The 20336-nt window shown below is 42.8% G+C and overlaps 1 protein-coding gene across 4 annotated transcripts in view; it reads right to left on the reverse strand.

Moving 5' to 3' along the window:
- The window catches only part of sik3 (SIK family kinase 3), a 39414-nt gene that overhangs the window by 3587 nt on the left and 15491 nt on the right, over positions 1-20336 (reverse strand). The window contains exons 2-25 of one of the 4 annotated variants that reach the window (XM_005942434.3): positions 17471-17587; positions 16789-16852; positions 15522-15683; positions 15212-15336; positions 14862-14985; positions 14369-14487; positions 11823-11933; positions 11602-11736; positions 11244-11324; positions 10770-10879; positions 10349-10505; positions 10098-10247; positions 9930-10003; positions 8849-8983; positions 7331-7472; positions 5619-5738; positions 5128-5186; positions 4877-4986; positions 3324-3490; positions 2661-2788; positions 1153-1904; positions 837-991; positions 224-353; positions 17-143 (exon numbers count right to left, since the gene is read on the reverse strand). In XM_005942434.3, coding sequence (XP_005942496.2) covers positions 22-143; positions 224-353; positions 837-991; positions 1153-1904; positions 2661-2788; positions 3324-3490; positions 4877-4986; positions 5128-5186; positions 5619-5738; positions 7331-7472; positions 8849-8983; positions 9930-10003; positions 10098-10247; positions 10349-10505; positions 10770-10879; positions 11244-11324; positions 11602-11736; positions 11823-11933; positions 14369-14487; positions 14862-14985; positions 15212-15336; positions 15522-15683; positions 16789-16852; positions 17471-17587 — 3549 coding nt within the window. In that variant the 3' untranslated portion in view covers positions 17-21. Of the gene's footprint in view, positions 1-16; positions 144-223; positions 354-836; positions 992-1143; positions 1905-2660; positions 2789-3323; positions 3491-4876; positions 4987-5127; positions 5187-5618; positions 5739-7330; positions 7473-8848; positions 8984-9929; positions 10004-10097; positions 10248-10348; positions 10506-10769; positions 10880-11243; positions 11325-11601; positions 11737-11822; positions 11934-14368; positions 14488-14861; positions 14986-15211; positions 15337-15521; positions 15684-16788; positions 16853-17470; positions 17588-20336 lie in introns of all 4 variants that reach the window. The other 3 variants (XM_005942432.3, XM_005942433.3, XM_005942435.3) reach the window with 3 other exon arrangements.

Raw genomic sequence — 20336 nt, forward strand, 5'->3', positions numbered from 1 at the left:
CATTCACTGTGTGTACCTGTGCTAGACCCCAGCCTGCTCCATGCTGTACTGCAGGTCAGGGGGCTTGTAGCTAAGGAGCATGTCACTGGTGCAGGAGGAGGGATAGCAGGCTGCCGCATGGAGCTCCCCTTCAACGTCGCACACTGCATGGGAAACACAAATCTTTAACTGATGGGGAAACACAGAATACTGTTTTTGGGGTAACTACAGGTCTCATACTGACCTGATTCTTCCCGCTGGTGTAGCTGCTGGCTTCCTGTCAGCGATGTCTGGCTGAGAATGTCCGACATGCGAGCGGAGCTTAGCGCCTTCCCAGCCAGCAAGCTCATCCCAGACATGGGGTCTGCCTGATCCTGGAACAGGAAGCGAACGACAGTTTAGAGGCAGGAAAAATGAATCGTGTTTAATAAACGGCTTCTAGCGGAAACAGTGAGTCAGAATTTGGATGTTGTGAGCATCCTTGCAGTGTGTTGATGCCCTCTTGGTTCATTTAGTCATACAAACAAACATACGCTTTCTTCGTTCTGCTAAGTGGGTGTTCTTCAGCACTGCACTGGCAGAGAAGGTGAGCTAAGATCCCATATCCTCCAAAAGGACAGCGAGGCAATATTAAAATGACATACAAATGTGATTGTTTCTGCCAGCCCTTTTCCATGACCCACCAAAACAACAGGATGGAATTTAACACTGAATTGTTTTTATTTTACCTAGTTGGAAGCTGATGTAAATGCAAAAAAAAAAGCCACAACAACAACAAAAAAAACCCCAAAAACCTACTAGAACCCACACTTAGTGATCAATGTAGTGTGTAAGCATAGCAGCAGTGTTTGACTCACATAAGCATCATCACAAGTCTGGATGGTGTGGTGGCGCTGCAGCTGTCCTCTGGATCTGTAAACCTCCCCCTGGGGGCCTCGCGAGTAGCCCACACCATTATGATCAGGCACTTCCATGGCCTGTCCTTGAGGCCTGCACTCCACATGCTCAGACTCTGAAAAGGACATATTTGTACAGGTTTACCTCGTGGCTTTAACATACAGGAAAAGAACATAAATTTAAAGGCGGGAAAAAAATATTCCAGTTAAGACAGACACTGTATTCCAGATCTTTGGAGAAAGCATTGAAATTGGGGTAAGGTCTCACCTCTGTTACCTGTGCCAGTTCTTATGTAGCCACCATGTCTGTGTGTAGGGGAGGTGTAGGGTGGGGTGCCTCCTCGGGGAGGCCCCAGGAGCTCATGTCCTTCTCCTGTCTTGGCAAGAAGGCCTTCGTGTGGGTGATGGTAGCTAGCCGGTACCTCGTCCTCCTCCATGCTCTCTGAGTGAGGTAAGCTGGGGCACGGTGCCTGCTGCTGTTGCTGGACCTCCGGGGGTCTGATCTGAAGGAGGTGGTGGTAGTGTTGCCCTCCAGAGGCACCCTGAGGTGCCTGTGGTTCCAAGCTTTCTCCTGGGCCTAGCTGGCGGAGAAGCAGCATATCTCCATACTCTTGTGGCGCACCGCTGGATGGTGTCGGGGGTGCCGGACATGGCCGGGGGCTCTGCCTTTTCAGCAGGGCAGCCAGGTCCTGTGGGGGCAGTCTGGGATCGGCGTGTCCTGTTAAAGAGTGGCGGGGAGACAGGAGGCCCTGCAGGGTGGGAGTGACGTGCTGCTGAGGGGGGCGGTAGTCCAAAGGAGTCGGGGAGAGGAGAGCCTGCTGTAGTGTGGAAGGGGCTCCGTAGTTGTTGGTCCCCACCGCCCCGGTCTGGTAACCCTCCAGGCCGGGAACTTTAAGGGAGGCTCCCTGCAGGTAGGGGCTGTAGGACCCCACCACGCCTGAGGCGCCTCGGGAGGCAGCGTCGCCAGAGTAGAGGTGGGGATTGAACTGGGCCTGGTCGTAGCCCGATGTGAAGCGGCCAAGGCTGCGGCTAAACAGGAGGGAACACACACAGTAATTACCTACCTGCTGTCTAACAACAATGTACTCCCAATCCTCTGTATACACAGCAAACACATCACCTAACGTCCACCAATCTGCTAAAGATCCACAGAGACAGCCTAGAACACACATCACACGCTGCTCCAGGTTCAAGTATTCACTGAGAGGTGTAACATATTTCCAAAGGATGCTTTTTAATAAAGATTGCAACTTCAAGATTGTAACATGCTCACTCAGTGAAGGTAGTCCTGGCTACAAGGGGCAGTTATGGGATAATGAAGTCAGGGGTGGTGGTCACAGGTTTTACTGGCCTCCTACTCGAGTTGTTGCTCTGTTTACATGCAGAAACTCACCCAGATACACTGAGCTGGAGAGTTTGTTGTTGCTGTCCACTCAGCACAGACGATGAGGGATTTACAGTCATTTTAAACACATTTCAAACAAAGTTATAATTCTTACGTCTGCTCTTTTACGAACAATGTCCAGAGCAACGAGTTTTCAAAATACAGTTGTAGAAAAATCATTTAATATGGAAGCAATGAAAACACAACAAAAACAAAAAAATGAGAAGCATACAGCGAGAAAAAAACAAAACAAAAAAAACAATGCAATGAATGTGAGAGAGGGAGAGTGGTGAGTTCATGCAATCTAACTAAAAGGCAAAGAGGAGGACACAGAAACAGTCCATTGCTGGCGACCATCAGGGGAGAGGGGGGGTGTTGTGGTGACATGATGCGAGCGTCACCTGTGCGACTCGGCGTTGTCTGCGCTGAGCTGCTTCCCGAGGACTCTGTGTCCGCCTGGCGTGGACAGAAAGTTGCTCTGCCTCTGTGCCCCACCTCCCAGCTCCACCTCCTGCACCTGAATGGTCACCTGCACAACAAAGGATGGTGTTCGTTAGTGACTGCAGCATCGCTTCACGACTAATTAAATACATTCTAGCTCGTGACAGCAAAATTTTTAAAAAAGTCAGATATTATGTTTGATTCGGTTATAGGAGGGATTCCAAACTCATTTTACATCGTGGGTCATGTTCAACCCACTTTGACCTTAAGTGGGTCAAACCAGTTGAAGCAGAATTGCAATTTTTAACAGCACGTCTCAGTTTTTCTGTATAATAAAAGTGTCAGATTAGTGAAAATGTTCTGGTAGCTCACTGCTCAGACATTCCTGCAGTTATAAAACAGTGTTTCTGTCATTTAACAGTTTAACTGTTACCCAGCTACTTTGGTATAGTATGAATGGCACTGGTGCACTCCTTTACATTTTACAATGCCATCCAGTGGGCCGGACTGAAGTCTTTGTCAGGCCAATTATGGCCCCTGGGCCTCATGTTTGACACCTTTGAATTAGAGGGAATTCCTCAGAAGACAAAAAACCCCACATTTGATTGGCTCTTTGCAGTCACCTGCTGTTGTTGAGGTACACCCTGTGCCAATGGGACAGTGGGGCGGGCAGATGCTGCTTGCGGATTGGTTTGCAGAGACACTCGAGGAAGGCCCGTGGGAGGCGGGCTGCCACTCTGGCCCTGGTACATGGCTGGAGCGCCATGTTGGTACTGCACTGATGATTGACCTGAAAGAGAACGAGAGAGAGAAGGGGAAAAATGATGAGAGCAAAATCATCAAAAAATTTTATAAATTTAAGCTGAGCAAAAATTTTCAAAAATAAAAAATACAACTAAATAGAATAAATAAATTCTCTTAAGACTTTTCAGCTGGAAACTGCAAATGACACAACGAGAAAATAAAAACAGCTGTTAACCTATCACGCTAATCACATGTTATTTTGTTCTTGACGACTGAGGTGTTTACTCACCTGCTGTCCCTGAGGAAACATTTTCATTGAGTCAGCATAAGCTATATGCTTTCTACTGCATTACTCAGAACACACAAACGAACATGGCAGTGCTATTGTACAGAGAACAAAAGCCAGAAATGAATAAAGAGCTTTGTTTTTAAATTAAATATCTGCTCTTTAGCTGCACTACCAGCAAATCCCAAAACCTATTTTAATTAACTTATAAAGTATGAATTGTGGGCTTAACATCTGACCTCTGTAGCATCTAAAGTCTTCTTATGTCCACTGAAGGCAGGCATAGATTTAATGTAATTAGGAAACTTTCTCTTACTGTTACATTAATACTGACGAACGAGTGTTTACAATCGGACATCATATTAAAATTGTACACTGTTCGTTCAGGTCGCGTCACGAGTTAAATGCATGAAACTGAGAATTGGAAATCAGTTTGTATTGTGCAGATATTCATACTTTGATTGCAATTACAAGTTTAAATTAACACACTATAACTCCAGGTTGGCAACTCCAGGCTTCGAGGGCTGGTGTCCTGCAGGTTTTATATCTCACCCTGGGTCAACACACCTGAGTCACATGATTAGTTCGTTACCAACACTCTGGAGAACTTCTCCTCCTCTTGAGGAGGTCATTTAGCCATTTGAATCAGCTGTGTTGGATCAAGGGCACATCTAAAACCTGAAGGACACCAGCCCTCGAGGGCTGGAGTTGCCCACCCCTGCAGTATAATATGTTAAGATCAACATCACACTCATGCACAGAGACTACATGAACAATATTTCACTGTGTCTAGCCACGTAGCTTTGAGTGCAAAGTGACTTAAAGATTCCGAATGAGATTGTTTGTTTTATCTGGATAAAACAAATGATGTCAATGCATGTGGAAGATCTGGATCTTTTAGTGAGTCAGAATAATTACTTGTTGAAGTCTACGCACATTGGGATGCAAACTACCATGTGTTGAATCAGAAATGCAATATGCTGATTATTAGGTTTTTCTTTCTATGTTAAAATAGATGTTCTAATAAATATATAGCGAGCTGTGAATAAGCCAGTTAGTTTTATATTTACAGTTTAATCACTGCATTTCTGTACAGTCACATCACCTACTAAAGCATTTAAGCACTCCGGCGGTGGTATTACTAACCGTGCCCTTGCATTATTCCTGCAGAGCCAGGCGGAGAACTCTGATTGGGCTGTCTGAAGAGGTGGTTGCTGGGCTGTGTTGGCGGAGGGCTAGAGGGCTGGATACGCAACCTGAGGGAGGACAGGACAGAGTAGGAGAGGAGAAGAGAGAGATACGACAGTGATGTAACACTTCAGTCGATAGCGCTGCACCACGGTATCAGGTTCATTGTTCACCGTTCAATAGCTGATGAGTAATGTGTGTGTGTGTACCTCTGAAGCTGGTGGGTTAGGTGACTGGGCTGGCTTTCTCCATGGCCTAAAGACAGACCCTGCAAGTAAAGACAAATAACCAGATTATGGCTCACAGGGCAGACTACATAACATGACAAAGCATAACACGCATGTACACTTCTCATGCCTCCAAAAAAACACATTAAGTAAAATGAAGCTACAATGCACTGCAGCCAAGTCTAAGGTGATCCAGATCAATAAAGTTTCATCTCACATGTGTTTCTCCTTCAACAAGATAAGCAACTTTTGTTTCCAGGAGCATCAGTAATTGAGTGCAGTACGCCCAGGTCTCATTGCAGCAATAATCAAAACATAATTCTCCCTTTTCTGAGTAAATTAGTAGAATACAATAATAATACAGTGGTGGATGCTCATATTAAACATGAGCACAACAGGTCTACTTAAGAGTTTCATAACGTGGCCCAAGTTGATGTGAAGACACAGTGCTTCGTATCATTAGCTTCACATACCTGGATTTGCTGGTGGAGGATCTGTTGCTCTTGCTGGTACAGGATATGCTGCTGCTGGGTGTGCTCCAGGAGTTTCTCATCCTGCTGGACAGCATACATTTTCTGGAGCTGCTCACACTCCTATTGGAAACACAGACGCGCACCCAGGGTGTTTAATACACATGCTAACAAGGCACAAAATTACAAGTATCCACACTCTACACGCTCTCAGGTTTGAACAATTACCACAGCTGCTTTCATTACCGTCTTGCCAGTAATTAGAACAAAAATCCAAAAATCCAAACCATTCAACACCGTTTCACCTCAGATTTGTTTGCCACAGGTGTGCTCATATAATTAAGATCACCCTGTGTTTAATGATACCGATCACATTTAGCTAATAAGATTAATTGTGTTGCAAAAATACCACATTTTCCAAGTGCTTCTTAAGTACAACCTCCTGATAACACCAGCTTTTTCAGTTTCAGCTTTTATGACCAACGAAGAGAGACGTAATTTACTGTAATCTAGTTTTACGGGTGCTTTCCCAGGCATAGGTCATGTATGTGTCTCTATTCTAAGCAATATTAATCCTGAATGCTCAACATGAAGCGCCCACCGATTCTGATCATTATCTCTTTCCCCACCTACGCCTCCTAGTGGGTGAGGTAATCTCATTGTGGGATTGCTGAAAATGATGCGACATCTCAAGAAAAGTTGTGGGTTTTGTCAGGTCAGAGATTCAGTTTGGTCTCATTTTAAGAAAAGCTGATGCAGTGGATCCAACATTGTTTTTCTTTTAAGAAAAGCCTTTAGTTGGCTATTCAATTCAATTCAATTCAATTTTATTTATATAGCGCCAAATCACAACAAAAGTCGCCTCAAGGCGCTTCATAGATACAACAGACAGGCTAACAGGAATCCCCGCACACTTAGTGGTGTGAAGACCAAACAATAAAATGAAGCTGTTGCACATTATCACAGCAGCCTGTGCAAACATGTCAAACAGATTTGGCCATGTGATGCACATAAAAGCAAAAAGGCAGATGTTACAAGAAATTCAAGTTAAAAAAAATATGTGTGTGTGTTTTTTAAATGAGTCTTGCTTGATTGTGATAGTCTATTGTTGTGCTACTCTGTGTGTGTGTGTGTGTGTGTGTGTGTGTGTGTGTGGGGAGGGGCCATCCAAAAACATGAAGCAAGAACAGACAGGTGATGTGAAGCAAATGTCAGACTTCAGGTTTGATGATTACTGAAATTAAGTTAGCATAAGTGCAGTAACAGTCCTCCCAACAAGGAGTCACAACAGTGTTCAGATCCCATGGCTGACTGTGCCAAGACTATCTGACTGAATGCATCGCATCAGAGTCCTCCACTGCTAACAAAGCACATATTTACAGTGTCAGGGATCTGTTTGTACTCGCCAGCGATTCAAACTTGCATCAGAGCGACTGCAAACTATTTCCTGTTCTGCACTGTTGCTCTGGGAACCATGTTTTGCATACAATATAGAGATATAGATATATATAATATCAACCCTAAGGGGAAAACAGTGATTTGTTTAGCCAAGCAAGAACAGTGATACGGTTTCACTGAAAATCCTCAATCTTTGAATGTGATTCTTTTCTAACTGGTTAAAAAGTAAAAGTAAGCCATATATTTTTAACTCCTGCACAAATATAAGGATGTAAACAAGTTAATGGCTCTAAAAATGTACGAGTAAGGTGATGTACCTGCTTGAGTTGCTTAATGAGGCTGCTGTTCTCTAGGTGAGCCTTGAAGGCCTGAATGGTGGCAGCCCCGTCAGAGAACCGTCTGACAGGAGAGAAGCGCTCCATGGGCAGATGAAGGGTGTTACAGTCCTTATAGCTGGATCTGAAAAGGGGGCCATGGGGAGCAGACACAGACAAGTGTGTACACAAATACACACGTGCACGCACACACATATACACGAGACGTAACACGACAGATACCATAGGTACACCATTGGACACACGCATTCAGCCATACAGACAGAGATAAGACACAGAAACAGACATGTGAGCACTTTAAACCTGCACAACATGGTCATATTCAGGTGTTGTCATGGAGGCGTAGTCCAGTGTGTAAAAAGCGTAAGGAGCCCGAACTTATGTGTCAAAGGAAACCTCGAAATTTCACCTTTCCTGTAAATCATGCCATGTAAGCCTGGTTACATTAGATGATCTTCATGCCAGGTTATCTAAGGTCAACACTGATGATATATATACACCAATCAGCCACAGCATTAAAACCTCTGACAGGTGAAGGGAATTAAACATCTTACTAGGATGATTTGTTTTTATTTTTGCAGTGGGTTTTAATCTCATACACCCAAACCACCTAAACAGACCACACACATACCCAGTGTTACAATGGTACTCCCTAAGAAGGACAACACACTCAAGGAAGCTCAAGGAGCACAAAGAATAATCCAAGATGCTGACCTGTTGTTTTCCCTGCAGAAGGAAGCCCTACCCTATTGGGAGGTGGGGGTTTAATGTTGTGGCTGATTGGTGCATGACAGTAAGTCCCCTCTTCAGCTGAACACTGATATAGTTATTTTTCTGTACAGAGCTTAGACAATACAGATCATTTGATGGGATTGGATAAATCAGCTGTGTCTGTCATCATTCATATTCATAAAAAAGAAAGACAAAAATACAGCTGAACAGAACATGCGTTCTTTAAAATTCAACTTTTACCCATCTATAGCCCCATTTTAAACCCAAGGTTAGGCTGCCTTGGTAGAAAAGTACACTCAGTTTTGCTGAGCTGAGGGGGAGGATAATGACACCTATAAGGGACAACAGTTAAAACTGCCAGCATGACAACAGTAAAATATGGCTGCTATTGCAGAGAAAATGTACAAATGTAGTGATTTAGCTCTGAGATGTTGTTCATACCTCCAAAAAACAAAAAAAACATCTGGTAAAATCTCTGTCTTCCCCCAGGTTTGTGAAAATGAAAGAGTTCTACTAAATCCTGGTTTACTGGTGATGTGAAGATACAGCATTTGCGCCCTGTGTCAGAAACTCCATCTCTACCATCACTCTCCATTGGTGGGTATGGATCACATCCTTTGTGTTGTTTGTGATGTGTTTGCAAGTGATGAGAATGTGTGTGTGACAGTGTGTGAGAAAGAATTGGGCTTAACTTTCCATTCATTTAATGGGTCTCAGTGTTTGTGTGTGTCTGTGCATAGAGAGCTCGGAGTGGGTGTGTCCCCTCACCGGGTGTGTGTGTCGGGGACCCAGCCCACCCGCTGACGGGGGCCTTGGGGCCGCTGTGACTCTGCCGAGGGCTCGCCATGCGATGTGCTCATGAGCGTGTGCGTCGTGTGCCGCTTGGAGCGGTTCGCCAGGTACCTGGGCCGCAGGGAGGGGGGGAGGACGGGGGTGAGGGTGGGAGACAGGAAGCAGCGCTGGTCAGCTCTCTGTCCTCATTGGCTAATGGAGATGGGGAGGGAAGGCCCACCCCTTTCCACTTCTGCCAATAGGTGCCATGATTAATATCATCTTAGCCAATCAAAAAACAGTAAACAAAATTACACCGGTCGATGGATGTTATAGCTTATGGGTGTCCCGCAACGCCCCAGCCTTCCAATTTTAGGATTGGACTGGTTGCCATTTAGTATTCATTGGTTTTGCAAGCTTCAGAGTTAGCAAAGCTGTGTGAGAAAGAGTGAAAAGGTCCAGAGGATAATTTGGCACTTACTGAAATGAGAGAGAGAAAGAAAAGCTCTTGGCCAAAGAGTATGAGTGATAGGAGGCACTGTGTCTGGTGGCAGATTCAGTTTAGGACTGTGGCAGAAGGCACTTGCGCAATGGAGAGAGAAAAGATGGGATAAGCACCGCAGCAGAGTGGCCACCTCCCGTTGGGGGGGAAAAAAGCAGAGCAGCCAGAGGCACTCACTCCCAGCAACCCAGGACACCAGCGAGGTCTACAGAAGGTGCTGTCTGAAGAGGATCGGCTGGGAAGAGCTCACCTAGACTCAACAGCTCCATAAAAGAACCCAGCGCCCATCATTACCCCAGACTAATGTCAATGTTTTTCCACATTATTTTTAAAAAACTAAGTCAAACATAAAATTGTCATTACATGACTATATTCATGTGGGTTTTTTACACTTTGTTTTATTCAGTTACCTGGTTATGAAACCTCCTCTATAAACTTTAGACTTCAATATCTTGGCCGACCCAGATCTCAGTACTTGTACTTGTCGTCACAGGTTATGAGACTTCCACAGATTCTCATTTAGACAGCACCTCTGTACGGTATTCCCCTTCACCAAAAACCGTCACCGTGGGTTACCTCTGTACTGCCTCTTGATCTGGCTCTCCGTCTGAACCCTCCTCATCCACCGGAGCTACTGCAGGGATAGGATGCTAAGAGAAGCAAAGAGTTTACTGGTCAACGCCTGTTCAGCACATAGGAGGACGACATACAAGGTGGACTACATTCAGAAATCCAGATCCTCACCGGGCTGGTGACAAGTGGCGAGGGCCCTCGGGGCCTTTTCAAGAGCTGAGCGTGTAGCTGAATGTTGGCCCCGCCGTCGGAAGCTCTTCGACCCAGAGGCCCCATGCCGTTGAGCAGTTGGAGGGTAGGCGGCTGCAACAATGATTGCTCCTGGAGGATCAGCAGGCACAGGAAGTCAGATTAAGCAGGAAAATAAATAAAGTAAGCTGATGGCTACCAAGTGAAATCCGGTCTAACCCAGCTTACTGTACCTTGTATTCCAGCTGCTGTGTGGGCTGCAGGCTCTGTGTGGGCATAAGAGTGTGCATTTGACCCATAGTGGGGGCAAGAGGGATGAAAGGGGGCTGGGGCAGCGCACCACGAGGGAAACCAGGAGGCAGCTTCTGGAGATCTTCCTGCATCTCTGTCCTGTTAGGGAAACGGAGAAAATGACATAAAATGAGTCTATGATTGTTTAAGATTAGTGAGAAAGCAGCTAATATAATTACTTGTGCTTTAATGCTCCTCATTCTTACTTAAATTTGCTTGAAATAACCCACATGTGCACACCCTAAAATATATTACCTCATCTATAAATAGCTGGCAGTCAACAAATCTGAATGCAATTGTGCTGCACTGTTTTAGACAAATACCTAATAATGTGAGTGAAAACAGTGTCAGTTCATGCCTAACCTTTGGTCTGGTACCCCCACAGTGTGCCGCCTCATTGAAAGGTAGCGAGCCATGGCCTCAGGAGATGGCTCCTCCCCTTCATCGCTGTCCAGAGCCATGCTGCCGTCAGGCTGAACGATAGATAAACACACAGCCAGTGTTTGGTAATCAGAAGTGATCTTTGGTAGTGTGTGCTGCATGCTTGTGTGCATTTGTTACTTAATAAAGACAAAGTTCACATTTTAAATGCATTCCATGTTTATATAAACATGCATAAGTGTTTTCTATTAAAACAGAACACATTTTTACTACATAGCACTGACTAACTGAAATCAAAACACAGTTGAAGAGTCTAAAGAGACTCCCCTTATTTCTCATCATACTATATACACTGTTGCAGTTTATGAAGAAATTAGCTAGTTCTAGCTTGCTTTTCAAGCTGCTGCGCACCTACTCCCAGGCTGATGCAACCACTTGACTCCACTGCTAACTCACCTCAACAATCTGGTTCTCTGGATTGATGAGTTGGACGTGGGGAACGGTTATGCTAACAGGATTACCTTGTGGGTCTGTCTGCTGGGACACACAAACACACACACACACATACAGAGGTCATAAGGGTTGCACTAATTTGATAACAATCTTCTTAGCCCAGAGTGATTGGCAGAGATGGGTTAAAACCATTCAGCGGACAGACACCAGGACTACAGTAAGATATACTGATGGAGGAGGCGCCTTTACTACATCTACAGCTCAAGTGCCTCGCTTAAAATTTATTCCTAAAACCTGTTGATATAAAGACAATTTTGTATACACAGAATCTGCAGAAAACTACACTGATGTAATGAGTCACCTGTACAGCATTTAGAGGATAGCTAATGGGGCGCAGTGTGGGTTGAGCAACACGCAGGGTCTTGTGTTTCTTGAGGCGGTCAGCCAGCAGACTGTAGATGGCACTGTAGTGATCATATGCATCTGTTTGTAGAGACTGAAGAAGAAAAGGCAAGACATTCATAAGCTGTGCTATTTATTTTGACAAATAAACAAAAAGGTAGAGATGAAACTTTTCGCCACCTGAAGTGTGCGCTCTCGGTCCAGGCCCATCTCACACATGGCCATGAGCACTTGCTCGTTGATGAGCTCCATCTCTCTCTCCGTCTTCACCTGCTCACACTCCGCTATTAACTGGAAGGGAGTGGGAAAACATGGCAACGCTTTACAGACTGCAAATAATTGCTGCTATTAAACAACAATAATGATCAAAGCATTCACAATTTATTAGTGAGGCCAAAACTTAAGTTGATTTATGTCATTAGCTTGTGTTAAACAAGTCAAGATTTTATGAAGTGTGAATTATTTTATGTGTAATTACAGCTGAAAAGAGATGATAATTGCATTCTGATTACATCCACACCCATAACACTACATATCCATTATAGTATGAATTTTTAACGATCACTGTGGTTTCTGATCATGTTTTCATTACTCCTCCTCATATGCTCAGCTACAGATACTGACATTAAGTCAAAAGATCAGTATATCTTAACCCAGTGGGTTTTTTCCCCCTAAAATAACCAAGTAGATTTGGTCCCTGAACGCAACCTAACCTAACAGCAAGTGAAAGCAAACAGACAGTGAAACCAAAACCAAAAGGTGAGTACTGGAATATAAACTACAGCTTTCAGGTTCACAGTCTTGTGATTTACAAACGTACAGGTGAGGACAAAATTAGTTTTTGGCTATATGTTTCCAAAGGCTTTCTTTAAAAAAAAAAAATCAACAACAACAAAAAAAAAAAATCATAGTTTTCTTTAGAAATAATCAATTATTTCTATTTTTAGAAAATAACCGAGGTCTATATTATTAGCCACCCCTAAAAACTGACCATTTTATTGAGCCAGAGCATAAACCACTGCCATGATGACATTTTGTAAAGTTAAAATGAGTGTTATTTTCCCATTTACACACAGTATAAAAACTTCAGTGACAGTTTGAGCTGTCAGTGAGAAAGTATCATGTCGAAAACAAAGGAAATCAGTTTAGACTTGAGAAAAAGAACCGATGACGCTCACAAAGCAGGAGATGGATATTCAAATGTATCACAGAGTTTCCAAGTGTCAAGAACTGGAGTGAGAAGTATCGACAGCCACACAGTACAGAACGAGCCTGGCGGAGGTAGGAAGCCAAAGAAACTCGTGAATGGCTTATCCAAGACTGGAATTGTAGTCTTAAACAAGAAAATCTCTAGAATCCTGAACATAATGAATGAACTGGTTTGCAGATCAAGAAAAACTTGATTTCTTTTTAGAGACACCTTGAAGTCAGACTGAAGTATGCTAAAGACAACACAGAGAAATATTCCGCATTGGGCAGCACGGTGGTTAGCATTGTTGCAGCAAGAACGTCCTGAGTTCAATTCCACCATCAGACTGGGGTCTTTCTGTGTGGAGTCTGCATGTTCTCCCCGTGTTTGCATGGATTCCCTCTGGGTACTCCGGAAGTGAATGGATGGATGGATGGATGCTGGAGATTGGTCCTTTGGTCAGATGACATGAAGCTAGAGCTTTTATCCCATAGAGATGGGCGTTTACTCCCCCCATAGTGAAACACAATGGTGGGAGTATTATGCTGTGGGGATGCTCCAGTTGGTCTGTAATAGGGAATCTCATCAAGATGGAAGGAATCATAAAGAAAGAAGGATATGTGAAGATTCAGAAAGAAAACCTTGTGTAGTCAGCAGCAAAACTGAGTCTGGGTCATCGCTAATATTATTATTGTAAGTGTACAATAATTCTGAGCCTGGTAGTTTTTGGTTTTTATGAAATAACTTTGATTCTGTGTGCAAAATAAAATTAAGTTTCCAAAACAAATAGGAAGTTTGGAAAACCTGTGGTAAAAATTCCTTCATCTGTTTAAGAGCACTTGGGAAATAGTTCTCCAAAATGTTGATAGGGGAGCCAGTAATTCTGTCCTCATCTGTATAATCTCTTAAAAACAGGTGTTGCAAAGACCAGTGACACTTTTATAACCATCCATAAAAAGGCTTATTTGATGAACCACAAACTACTTATTAACCATTACCAAAGTTAAAGACATAAATGTTTATAAATGTTTATAAAAAGTACGTTCTTTCATGTTGTTAAACCATTATCTAAAGCTGAACTATAAATTTAACTTTTATAAATGAGTTTAACATTTTTAGATAATGTGCATGTTCAGTTCCTAATGATGCAAAGTAACTTTAAATGAATGATTCCTTGCAAAGGGATTAAAGAGGGCTAGTTCAAGGCTAGCTGTTAAGCTTAACTGGTGCCTGACAGTAACTATATTTAACATAATACTTAATAACTCTGGGGTTCATTCTCATCCAGCTTTCAATCATCTTTAGTGCAACCAAATTATCTGGCAAATTAAATATGTTATTCGTGTAACACAGAGTAGCCACTAAATGATGGGGTGAGTCATTTTTGCAAAAACTCTGCTTTCTGGCAAGAGTTTTGCCAAATCAACATATTATACTGAAACTGTAACAGAAAAAAAGCACGCGCACACACACACACACGCACACACACGAAGAACAGAAAGAATGACTTTGTGAAATCCTTTTAAAAAGGTCTCACCCGGTCAAAATCTGGGTCTGGGTCCCCCTGTCTCATCCACTTGTTCTTACAGATCTGCTCCATGGTCAACCGTCTGCTGGGCTCCAGTACTAACATGTGTCTAATTAAGTACTCACAGTCTGTAACAACACATAAGCATACATGATATGCATTTATATCAGAGTATAATAGTTCAAATATTTAACTAATAAGCCTAAATCTTTCATGTGGTGACAAACGATCAGAAAAGGCTAAAATGATTTGCATTGTTCAAAAAAAAGAGATAATTATTCATTTATTAATTTAGTTTCTGTTAGTCCAATTTTATTCTTTCCTCTCATACAACATAAAATGCTTTTTCCAAAAGAAACTTTTGAAAATCAAAAGCTGGCCAGGCTTGGACTTCAGCGGCAGCTGTTAAAAGTCTTTACCGAGTACGTCACGCGGAACAAAGGTAAATTTGTTTTGTCTGATTAAAAACATGGAGAAGAATAAGAGTTGACTGCAGTCCCACCTGTGGACATGAAGAAAGGGATGCGGAACTTTCCACTGAGGACACGTGCCCGCAAATTTTGTAGAGTGCTGCCATCAAAGGGCAGGGCGCCGCACACCAGCACGTATAAAACAACACCTAAGCTCTACACAGAGGAGAGGGAAAACAGCTGTGAGCACATCACTTTGAACAATTTGAAAACCATTCATTTATTAATTTTTTCCAGAGCTCTGTGTATTATTTAAGAAATGTGGTCGTCTGTGTTTTTCTTTTTCTTTTCAATTCAGCCGTACCTGGAACATTCAAGTCAGCTAGCCACACCCCACGTTTGAGCCCAGCAGGGCCTTCTGCGTACCTAAAAGTCGACTCACCCATATATCTACTTTGGGACCGTCATACTCCTTTCCCTCAAATAATTCAGGAGCAGCATAGGGAGGGCTGCCACACCATGTCTTCAATAGCTGGCCTCGAGAAAACATGTTGCTGAAACCAAAATCTGACAGGGCAGACAAGAGGTTGATTTAATCTCACCAGTTGCCTTGACAGAGTAAACATTTTGTTCAAAACAGAAAAATGCTCCCTAAGTACATGCTGACACTTGCCTGCATCCACATCCACCACTAAATTTAACCTACCCACCCATTCGCTCTTCAGTGCAAACACACACGTGCGCGCACACACCTGCGATTTTGATGTTGAGGTTGTGGTCCAGTAGCAGATTCTCTGCCTTCAGGTCTCTGTGGACAATGCTGCGGCAGTGACAGAAATGAACCGCTGCCACGATCTGCTTGAACTTCTTCCTGGCATCTTTTTCTGCCATTCGTCCGTGAGCCACCAGGTGGTCTGTACATCCAAACAAAACACAATTGCTGGATATAGGAAGGGAACACAGTGTTTCTACTGTCTACCTGTTCATGTACAAGATCCTGTGCTACAAATGTCCTTAAATTAATTCCCAAGACTGGCCAGGAGAACATTAAAGTGTACAGCTTTGGTGGGATCTGGGATTTTAAAGCACAGAGAGGGAATTTCATTTCATTTTTACAGGAAAAACTTTCATTTTAATTACAGAGAGTCTGCAGATTTAAATAAATTAGACTCTAAAACCTTTTTAATTCCACTTTAAAGGACATTTAATACCAAAGCTACATTGGAAACACATCAAACACATTAATGTTCATGTTGAATGTAAATCAAAGTAAAATAAAAGCTTTTGACTGACGTTAAGAAACTTGTGTTTATTAAAGAGAAAAATCTTGATGTTGTCCTTAATGGTCTTCAATGTTATTTTGATTTATCTGCATTTCCAAGCACTGACTTAACATTGTTTAGTAAAATACACAATTAGTCTTAAACTTGCATCTTCCCACGTCTGAGACTAGCTAGCAAAGGCCCCCTTTAATCACCATTACCTTTTTCATCAGACTTTCTGGCAGTGAAGCACTAAACTGAACCTCTTTCCCCTCTGAACACATTGAATTTCAGTTTTGTTTTTTCCCCCACATTAAGTTTCAACTGTTAGATAATGCTTCTACTCCCCATTAGCTGTTTTTACACATATATTAAAAAAGAGAAAAGCTTAAAGAAGTTATTAAAAAAAGAAAGATTTTACTTAATAACACAGTTATTCATAGCTGATATCAGCCCACTTAGATCAGCATTTAAAATCAGCTTGGAGTTCCAAAGTAGCAGAGCCCAAATGCTACAGCTGCATTACGTGATCACAGTGCAGTCGTGAAAGCAGCGGTACTGTGTGTGGAAAAAGTTCCTGAATTTAACACAAAACGTTTCAGTCTGTGTTTACCTATAACTTTTACAGGACCTGGATGCACTCTGTAATTAGATTACAATTTTGTTTTATGTATGTTGACACATTTAAAAATCAAAGTAAGAGAAAGTCAACGACAGAGAATCTACATTATAAGGTGACAGTGGGGGACTCCCTTACCGAATATCTCTCCACCGCTAGCGTACTCTGTTACCAAATAGATCATCCTCTCCGTCTCCATCACCTAAAGATATAAACAAATGATAAAAACCAGGACCTGCAGACCCTCTCACAGGCCAACATCTAGTCATGGGCAGTTCATGCGTTACATAACTGAATGACTAAGCATGGTTTGGCATACAAACAAGAAAGATGTAAATAGAACAAAAACAGCCATGTACTTAAGTGTACTGATCAACCTATGCGTGTGTGAGGATCAGATTGTTAAAATTTATGGTAACGTGATAAAAAAGCGTGCCTTCAAATTGCTGGGGGCTATTTCAGATCAGGTGCTGGGACACTGATAGGGTGTTACAATCCTCATACACTTGGAAAAGTATGAAAACAAACAAAACTCTCACCTCTAAATTTCTATCACCGAGTCTCACTAGAGTGAGGTTTTGGGCAGAAGGTTGTAGTTGTACTGCCCCCCCACTTCCCCCCACACCCTCCAATACTTTTGAGACTTTTCCAGGTACATTTTATAATTGAACTGTCAACACCCCCAGAAAACAATGTCTGGTAACATCTGGATTCTTCTACACTTCAATCATCTATTTGCTCACATTTGGCCACAGGTCCCGGGTGGAAGAAGTGAGCAGAGATGTGTTAAAAGGCTCTGTGGGTGAGAGTGACTGTGTACCTGGTAGAGGCGGATGATGTGGGGGTGCTTCAGCAACTTCATGATTTGCACCTCTCTGAAGATCTTTTTCAGGTTCTCCTCGTCCAGCTGGGTCTTATCCACTATTTTTATAGCCACCTGGAGACAGAGACGCGAGAAAAAAAGAGATGGAAGGAGATGAATGATGGGAGAAAGAGAGATGGTGAAGTGGTGAAGAGGGTGAGTTTAAAAAAAGAAACACGGAGTACAGAAGACAGAGAAAAAAAGCAGAAACAATAACGGTTAGCAGAGGAGGAGAGAATGCGTTTTAAAACATACAATATGTTTGTCAGCTCTTATGTCTCTAAAGCACTCATGACAACAGTATTTTGCCGACACCTAAATTACAGACAACACATCTAGGGCACAGTCACAGTGTCTTAACAATATTGCTGTGATGACACAATAATCAAAGAACAGTAACAAGCCAAGTAAATTACCAACAAAGGGACTAAGGGCATGCAGCCCGGGAGACTTTACCCATTTAAAAAAATAACTTAAAGACAACTAAAAATGAAAACTAACAGGGGACACCGACACTTCTTGAGGTGATTGGTCGGCAAGTGTGCTGTCAGACTGTGTTATTCCTGATTTCCAGCTTATTTGGATAACGTGACCCACACCGTGACCTTCGACTGCAAGCGTAATGCTTGCGTAACTGCTGAGCCCCTCGACAATAGCTCCGGCAATGCGGACTGTGATAATTTGTGACAGGAGCTTTGCTCCGCCACTTAGGAGTGGGTAGATGACTTTAATGACTTAATCAAGCAAAGCTAATGGGGATGCCCCAAAACACAGCTTCTGCTTCTGCTAGACAAGTGTGGACAGAGTACATGAAAACTATGCTGTGATTACACACACACACTCAGACACACACTCACACACCAACTCATTTGTCAAATTCTGTGAAGTACTATTTCGAGTACTCCTTTTAGCCATGAAGATGAGGCCACCTGAAGCCTGGCAAGGCCAACTTCCTGGAGCAGACAGGAAGGGGAAGTGAGGAAGAGCGGACGTAGGGGCTCCTGAGAGAGCACAGGGCAGCAAGTGTGGCATTCATCCAGCTTATATGGTGCATTGGTGTGTGAACTTTCCTTTCAAAGGTATTGTACAAACTGTGACAAACATTGGCACTTGGTAGAGTTCATGTGTTCACTAAATTTGGCAACTTACAAAAACAACGTGTCAGGTGGGCAGAGTTGGTGTTGTTTTTTTTAAAATCACACTTTATTTGATAACAGCACTGAGCCCCACATACACAACTGCTATTTCAGTTCTAATAGTCGCGAGATATACTAAGAGTATCTTAAATTGGTTAAAGAAAAATAAAAGAAGCTTGAAAAACAAAATTCCTAATTAAATGAAAACAGTTGACTTATCCAGCCTGATTGACCATGTTTGTTTAGTTTAAATAGATAATTTTACAGAGCATCAAAACAAGACTGAAACAAAAATCACCCCCCCTCTCATGTATGTAAGCATCTGTTTGGAACGTGTGAGTCTACGAGGTATTTTAAGCCCTGGAAATCTATTGTTAGAACTGGCCATCGTCAAGCCTTGTTGACGTAACTGCTCCCCTCTGCATCTTCTGGACGGTATCAACAGGACATCTGGATCACACGAGAATGAGCACAATTATTATCACTTTGGGGGGCAGCGAGACCTTGTGAAAAGGTGGAAACAGGGCAGCAAGTACAATTATACAACAATGACATACCCCAAAAAGAGGAAGAGAGGAAGATTATTCATTTTTTGGCACCACAAAAATAAATTTGAAGTATTCCCTTTTCTCCATGTTCTCATACACACTAAGGCATCCTGTAAATTTAACTTGTTCTTTTTCCAGTAGTAGCATATGGGACATCAAAATAAATATCTCAGTCACAAAAAAACTAACAAAGGACAAGCCATTCTTTCCTAAAGACACACAGTCATTTTTCTCCTTTATACGGTAGGATCTGGCTTGAAGTGAGATGCTGGATCAAGATACGTTTCCAAGGACAGAGCAAAGATACCAGTTACCTCCAACCATGATGTTGATCTTGGCTGAGACGGAATTCATGATAACACATTCGTGTCTGTTTGCACAGGCATTTGGCTGTGCACGGTGAAGAGTTTGAGGAAAGCAACCTATGCAGATTTGCTTGCGTGCTGTCCTCCATAAAACCCAGCAGCATGTAGTCCAACTATCATGTACAGAATGCCGATTGCGAAGTGGATTTGGACGGGAAGGGAGTGACTGGAGCTTACCACAATGAGCAAGAAATACAAAAAATAATCAAAGTTTCAAAAAGCATCATGGGAAGCACTGAGAGTGGCTGCAGTGGAGCCCCCCATTATGACTTCAGTCTTCTCCCTGATAGGAACAACAACAGCACGAACACACACGAGAAGTAGCCCACAGACCAGCCTGCAAAGCTCTGCGTAGGTCCAGCATACAGCAATCCCAGTCCCCTTAAGCCTTTCAGGTCCAGAGGCAGTTATAACATGTTTTAAGGTTGTGAGGAATGAGTAAAGGGTGCGGTTTCACACATGCCTTGCACTGAATATTTAGTATTAAGTGAAGAGAAATATTGGTGGCAGATACACAGAGGCAGAGAGAGAACAACTCTATAGAGAATGTTAGCGGGCGGGAAAAAACAAATGTATAATGTTAGACACACATACACGCGTCTGCTAAATGTCATTTGTACTAGTGAAGCAAAAGAAAACATTTAGTCACATTTGACAGAAAACTCCAGATCATATTGGTCCCGCTCTGGAGCCTTGTCTCTCTCTCTCAGCACAGACAAAATCCAGCCCATGACAGGAGACTTTTTCCAGTTATTCGGTTAGTAATATCTTAAGA

This window comes from Haplochromis burtoni, unplaced genomic scaffold, assembly GCF_018398535.1.
Source record: "Haplochromis burtoni strain Fernald_Lab_line unplaced genomic scaffold, NCSU_Asbu1 Contig_284, whole genome shotgun sequence".
Taxonomy (NCBI): Eukaryota; Metazoa; Chordata; class Actinopteri; order Cichliformes; family Cichlidae; genus Haplochromis; species Haplochromis burtoni.